Source organism: Asparagus officinalis, chromosome 9 (assembly GCF_001876935.1).
Source record: "Asparagus officinalis chromosome 9, Aspof.V1, whole genome shotgun sequence".
Taxonomy (NCBI): Eukaryota; Viridiplantae; Streptophyta; class Magnoliopsida; order Asparagales; family Asparagaceae; genus Asparagus; species Asparagus officinalis.
This window is the reverse complement of record NC_033802.1, coordinates 9,503,559-9,510,883: the sequence shown is the minus strand read 5'-3', so window position 1 is coordinate 9,510,883 and position 7,325 is coordinate 9,503,559. Positions and strand designations below refer to the sequence as shown.

Here is a 7,325-nt window from a genome sequence, read left to right as displayed (position 1 = left end):
ATTGATCACTTTAGTGGGTTATTCTGAAAGATAGCAATACACATTGATTAATCATATGTGCCCACAAATAGATTTATTAGATTAAATCCAACACATACTGCTTACTAATAATTTTCATAGCATCCAATAACGAAAGACTGTCAAAAAACCAACCAATAAAAAGCAATATTGTAGAGATAATGTTCATGAATGTCATGTTTTATTGTATTGTTTAGTTGATACTAACTCTATGACAAAAGCAAAATGGTCTGGATTTATCCGGACCGACTGCAACCGTATCCGTTCATAAAACAGATATGATAGGAAAAAATGAAAACCGATCGGATATGGTTTACGATTTAGATTTTTTATCCGAATACGATTATCGGGTCGAAATTACGGAAACGGTCCGGATATCCGGATATTTGAAATAGACTAAGTATAATACTTGTATTGGGTCGGGTCTATAACATATACTCATGCTATCCGCAACCGACCCTAATTCAACCAAAAAACACACACACACACAAAAAAAAAAAAAACTCTTATCACGCCTCTAAGCTTGGCCTCCGTCTCCGAGCTCCACCTCCGGCTCGGCGTCCGTATGCGCTTCCCCTCCGCCTTGGAGCATGCTTGAGGAATTTAGATTATAATTCGCAAATGAATTATTAAAATTCTGAGTGCTCAATAAATTTGATGGATAGTCTATTTTCAGTGGTAAAGTGCTTGGGAAAAGGATCTCAGTATTGCTCACAACTAATAATCAGTTTTTTCATTAAAAAAAAACTCAGTTTTCCCCCCTGTAACAATCCAGAAGTCTCGTTGGACGCTTTGCTCAGTCTCAGACACATTACGATGATAAAAACTTCTCCGCACATCGCTGTGACTCTCTCCCTCAAGCGAAGATTTCATTCTTGAATACTGAAACCCTCGTCCTCCCCGCTCCGATTCAAAGCAGGCGGCAACTCGAGGTACTTTGTTCTTTCTATCTTTGTTCTTTATATTCGTGCCCACAAACTGTTCGATACATTGCCCATTAGAAATCTCCTCTTGATTTTGATGATTTATGGAGTTTATTTCAGTTTCGTAGCATTATTGTTGTTGGTTACAGTCAAAGTTTTCTTCTGATTCCAATAGCTGATTGAAAGTTACTTTTAATGGTGTTCTAAGGTTTGTCATACAGAATAACAACAAAGTCTATGAGGTAAATTGTCTTACTTTGCGAGTTAATAAAATCATATGTAATTTTTGTCATATCATATTCATATCTATTTCCCAAATATCCGATTAATATCCGTATCCGACTCTCTAATATCCGAACTGTATCCGTTTCCGTTTAATGCGAATATGATAATGTTTTTTTCTTACCGATGAATATCTGAATCGTATCCGTATTCGTTTTTAGAAAGTGGTTATGGTTATGACAAATGTCATATTCGAACCGTATCCGAACCGAATGCACCCCTAGTAGCATAGATCTTACATGAAAGGATCACTTAGGATGTATGAAGCTAACTTGCAAAGTCGCATTTAAATGTCATGGTTTATGGGCATGTTTGGCAAATGGTCGAAGTGGCTTAAACATGTTTGGCAAACTAGCTTATTTTAGCTTATAAACAATCAAAAGATGCATTATTTTTTGGTGACTTATAAGCCATAAAATTTAACCAAGTAAAATACCAATAAACCCCTTCATCATTTCATTAAAAATTCCAAACCCCATTTATCTCTCTCCAACACCCATTAAATGCTTTTATTCATTTTGACAATAATGATAACTTAGACGGCACACATTTGCAAACGCTCCACTAATGAATTATAATCCACTAAATTTAGCAAACACTTTAGCTTGTTATCCACTTGGCTTTATAATTCCACCAAGTGGATTATAATCCAAAGTTGCCAAACATGCCTATATATTTTCCATGATTTTGCAAGAACAGGTAGAATCACATTTGCCATCAATCCACTAAATTTTGTTCATCCTAACTGCTCTATGCTCTTTTGTTAAGTGTAATTTAACTATAAGCTAACCAAGCAGAAGTGGGACCCTCGTCTTGGGCTTCTTGTGTTGGATTTCCCAGTTATGGCGATACAAAATGATGGTTGAATAGAAATTTTAGCGTAGCCCAGTCAGAAATCTAGTAGTGAGATGATTTTGAGGGTAAATTTACAAATACAAAGATTGTGGGGGCACAGTTTAGAAAGATCATAGATTAGAGGGGTATAAATAAGTGAAAAATTCAACAAAAGCCTACGATTTGGTCCGATTAAAGCAGTAAAAGGTCATGGGCCGTATTTCTTAGTCCAATAAAACAATACCCGGCCCGTTTCTTCTTCATTACAGAGACACAAACGCTGAGTTCTCGTTCTTTATGTTTCTCAGCTTCAGGTCCATGGCAATCCCTTCTCTCTTCCTCCAAAGGCTGAGACCGAGGAGAACAAGTCATCATCAGCTTCTTTCAAACTTTCCTCGACTCAGGTACTGATCAAAGCTCACACCTTTATGCATTCCATTTAGTAAAAGGAATCAAGAAGACCCATGCAACAAATCGTGGGCTTTGAGGAGTGTAAATTCTGGTTATGGAAATCTTACTAAATTTGAAAGGGAATCAAGGTGAGAATCTGCATGCCCATTTCTTTGTTTCAAGCTGATGTTGGAATTAGCCATTGTTAATGGCTGATATGGTTATTTACAAAATGGGGCAGATTCTATTGTTGTGACTTAGGATTTGGTGTTGCGTTTTCATGACACTAGTGGATACCCAATTTTAACTTTTGAGGCTTTGGTTTAGTTTTGTAGATTCTAATGTTGTTATGTGACTATTTTCAGACCCCGATTTTTATTGCGGAACAATAACCCAGGATTTAAAAGCTTATTTGCAATTTAATACCCAATGTGTCAACCTTTTTAAACTTTGATTCCTGAAGATTTATTTGGACAATTTGATACCCCAAAGTTTTCAATTTGATGTTAATTTGATCGTTTGATATTGCAAAGCCCTACCTTTATTTCTCACTTCCTACACTAAGAATGCTGAAATGTGGTAAGAAGATTTGTTTCCTATTCACTTTTCTATAGTGGTATCTTCAACAGAATTAACATCAACATTTTCTTTTGCTGTGGGATATCAAGTGTCAAAATAGAACTTTCATAGTATCGAAGTTAAAATAGAGTGGAACATTGGGATATTAAAGTGCAAATGACCCTAATATAAGTTCAATACCTAGAGAAGAAGAGAGTAGAACGTGCTCATATAGACCTTTTTGATGTTAGAAAAACCATTAAGCTAATTCCAAATATTGTTAACAAGGCTTGTTTTCATATAGGGTTTAATCGTTATGGGGTAGAGTTACAATACACCTAAGGGTAACTATTAGTTAAAATATTTCTACTAATTGGCACATTCTCTGGCATTATTTCACTTTTTTCTCAATTGTCTCATGTTTAGAGATCTGTTAATTGCCCAATGATGAAGGATCCATCACAACTGAAGTATCCTAATTCTTTATTATAGTCTTGCCCCTTTTTGCAAGGTTCTCGATCAAATATCTGTAAATAGGTTTCTTAGTGGACTGGAATGCACCCGGTTTACTCGTATTTGTACTATTCATACAAGCCGGCATCTTACCAACACAAGCGAAGTAGTGGAGGCTCAAAATAGTAGCACAGGAGATGTGACAGTCGATGCCAATGGCAGCACAAAAGTAAAAAGGAAAAAGTTGAAAGGAAGAAGAGCAGTTGTAAAGTTTCTGAAGTCCTTGAGGTGGAAGAAGAAGAAAGAGTATGAAAGGATGACCGCAGAAGAAAAGATTTTGTACAAATTGAGGAAGGTAAATTTGTTCCTTTTTTATTTGCTCTTATATACTTTGCAAAACTGAGGAAGGGTTGCATGTCACATGATTTTGAGTAAAATTTGTATGTATAGAATCTGGAAGCAACTAATTTTCTTGATGGATGTTCATTATTGTGGAATAATATAAGAAGTACCAAATTAGAGAAGATTGTTTGGGGAGTGCTTTTGTTCACCTCTCTCTTAGAAATACAGGATTTTCTTTGATCCCTCCTTTAGATGCAAGGTTGTTTTTCACCCTTTTTGGCATGTGATCAAATCCCTAAACTTTCCAATTGCATAAAAGAGCTCTACTTGATAAGTGATCCTAGTTCTGTGGAATTATCGTGAAAGATCTCTAAGATTCCATAGATATCTGTTGAAACTATCGGCTTTCTCCTAGAGTTTAGATTAATCTAAACCAACTGGTTTTTTGCCGGCCTTAATTTGGTCGCCCAAATTGAAGATAAAGCATCAAACTTCCATTTGACCTGCAGAGCCGCTTATCTTGTCCTGATCCTTCAAGATTAATGGTCTTTCTGCTTGCGAGAGTTCTTTCTCATGATCTGTATTCTGGTGATGGTTTTGGTTCTCATCTTATTCTCTAGGCAAAGCTTCTCTTAGAGCATGTTTGGCAAGTGGTCAAAGTGACTTGTAAGCCACTTCGACATGTTTGCCAAATGGATTATTTTGGCATATAAGCCTTAAAATAAGCTAGGGTACCCTAGTTTATTTTTCTGTGGCATCTAAGCCAGAAGTTTTGACCAAGTAAAAGATTAACATACCCCTTATTAGTTCACAAACTTCGAAGTCCCATTTTATCTCTTTCTAACCACATTATACACTTTTTGGTTGTTTTGACAATGATGATGGCGTTTAAGCCATCCATATGCCAAACGCTCTACTATTGAAAGTGGATTATAATTCACTAACTTTACCAAACACTTCGGCTTACAATCAACTTAGCTCATAATCCATTTGTGGATTATTAGCCAAGTGGATTATAATTTAAAGTTGCCAAACATGCCCTTAATGTTACTTGCTATGCTTTTGTACAAAATTTTGCTTCTGCATCTGAGTACTTCACCTAATTCCAACTCCTTGTTTGAGTTGCAGAACGTCTTATTTCTTTGTCATGTTTGTTCATTGATTAGAAAGATGCTTCACTTTTGTGATTATATGGGCAAAAAGATTAAGATGGATATCGAGATGAAGTCTCATGAAGAACTCATATTATTTTAATGCTTCCAACGTGTGAGCTAAGTTGACTTGGTGTATTTGTTGACCTACATATCTATTGTCCCTCAACGATACCTGAAAGCAACTTGGGACTTTCTGGACTTAAATGTTCCATTGAACTGTATTCTATACTTTAAATGGTTCGAATGATTACAGAACATGTGTTTTCCCTTTCCTTTGTAACAATGTATTTGCTTGATGTCTTTAAAGGCTCGAAAAAAGGAAGAACGACTTGTTGAGGCATTAAAGAAAATTGAACCTTCAGAATCATCTGAAACTAAACACGACCCAGAGATTCTTACACCAGAAGAGCATTTCTACTTACTAAAAATGGGCCACAAGTGCAAGAACTATGTCCCTGTGGGAAGACGTGGGATATTCCAAGGAGTAATTCTTAACATGCATTTGCACTGGAAGAAGCATCAGACACTGAAGGTTATTGTGAAGACCTTCACTCCAGAAGAGGTTCGAGAAATTGCGGCTGAGCTCGCTAGATTAAGCGGGGGAATTGTGCTTGAGATACATGAGGATAATGAGATTATCATGTATAGAGGAAAGAATTATTCGCAGCCACCAACTGAGATCATGTCACCTAAGGTCACACTGTCCAGGAAGAAGGTATGCATTTTCACCAAGCACTACTTGAAGTTTATGTTGTATTAGTGGAATGCCTGGTGTTACCCATGGGCTCCATTTTATGTACTAAAGAAAGTGAAATAGTGTATTGTTGTACTGAAAATGAGAAAAACTTAGGAAGGATGTTTATATTGGACACATAAGGAAGTATATAAAGAAAAGTGTTTTAAGTGCTATTCTTTCGTTTGCTTTTTTTAAAATGCTCGCAAAGCTATCCATAAGCATTCTGACTTTTTCCAACAATGCCAATATCATGAGATTTATAAGCATGTAGTGCTAAAGAGAGTCCATTAAATGCACCAAGTGTAAGAAAGTGATAAAATTGTAACTAATGGAGAAAGGAAGATTAGATGTAGGACTTAGAGAACTGGGCTAGAAGCTGTTATGATAGATATGATAATGAGTAACTTAGTGGAGGAGATACCCTAAACAGAACTCAGTGAAGGGGCATGTTTCATATAGTTTTGACACCAAAATTTTGGGATAAAAGCTTTATTGTTATTGTAGTGCTAATAAGAGCGTGATGCTCAACTAAATATGGGATGCCCTAAGATTAATTCTGTCCTTTTTTCATTTTGTTACTACGAGCCACCTTTCTTTAATTATAATCTGAGAGTAATGTACCTTGTGCTTTCATTCAGGCCCTCGATAAATCCAAGCACAGAGATGCCCTAAGAGCTGTTCGAAGGTTCATTCCGAAGCTCCAACAAGACCTCGAAAGTCTTCAGATACAAATGAAAACAATAAGTGAAAACAAAGTAAAGGATTCAACAGAGAAAGAACTTCTCGGTACAGGTATCAATGACAAAGGATCTGATCATCTACTTGATAACTCTGATGAATTTCAAGATGAAGAAGTAGAAAAAGAACTTGATGGAGACGAATCCTTGGAGGAATCTGATATTCTGTCAGAATCTGAAGCTCTCTCTGACTTATTTGAAACGGATACTGATGAAGGGAAAATAGAGGAGAAAGAAGAAACACCTCTATATCTGAACACCTTAGAAAAGTTTTCTTCAGGTGGTGATGATAAAGAGCAAGTTGATTTTGAGACTCATTTGCGCCAGATTTCTGCTGCAGCAAAGAGAGGTGATTCACCGGAAAATAATAATGTAAAAGTATCTGATTTGGATGAGATTGACCAGATTTTCTTGAGAGCTGACTTTCTATTGAATAAAAAGAGAAGGTGATTTCTAAATTTTTGGAAAGAGATTTACATGTAAATTTGTTTTGGTTTTTCATTACTATGTGAATTGAGGATGACTTGGTTAGCATTTGTATTTGAAGAAATGGAGTAATATATCCAAATGATAATGATTAATGAATTGTTTAAGCTGAATTATTTTAAATACATATTCTAATGAATCTAAACCAAAGAAAAAAAAGACAAAGGGAACAAGTCCTTTGAATTTTTTTTTGTATTTTCAAACTAAACTAGTTAGGCAGTCTATATTTTAGCTATTTATCTCATATAAAGCCTAAAACATCTAATAAACCATTCTTAATTCATTACCACACTAGAAATTTGCGGTTTTTACCCTTAATTAGAGTAGGTGCAAGTTAAAATTTTGAGCCTATGTTTTAGCTATTTACCTCTATGTCCCCAATATCTATCTAATTTGCAGCTTTATCCTTCAA

The 7,325-nt window shown here is 35.7% G+C and overlaps 1 protein-coding gene across 2 annotated transcripts; it reads left to right on the top strand.

Moving 5' to 3' along the window:
• On the top strand, positions 500 to 7,008 carry LOC109824223 (uncharacterized CRM domain-containing protein At3g25440, chloroplastic). Of its 2 annotated transcripts, XM_020390760.1 has the most exons (7): positions 500 to 696; positions 794 to 950; positions 2,366 to 2,461; positions 2,507 to 2,596; positions 3,498 to 3,813; positions 5,262 to 5,669; positions 6,329 to 7,008. In XM_020390760.1, exons 3-7 carry the CDS (start codon positions 2,376 to 2,378, stop codon positions 6,875 to 6,877), a joined length of 1,449 nt encoding a protein of 482 aa, XP_020246349.1. In that variant the 5' UTR covers positions 500 to 696; positions 794 to 950; positions 2,366 to 2,375; the 3' UTR covers positions 6,878 to 7,008. The 2 variants fall into 2 exon arrangements, with proteins under 2 accessions (XP_020246349.1, XP_020246347.1); XM_020390758.1 differs by lacking the exons at positions 500 to 696; positions 794 to 950 and adding an exon at positions 1,164 to 1,183.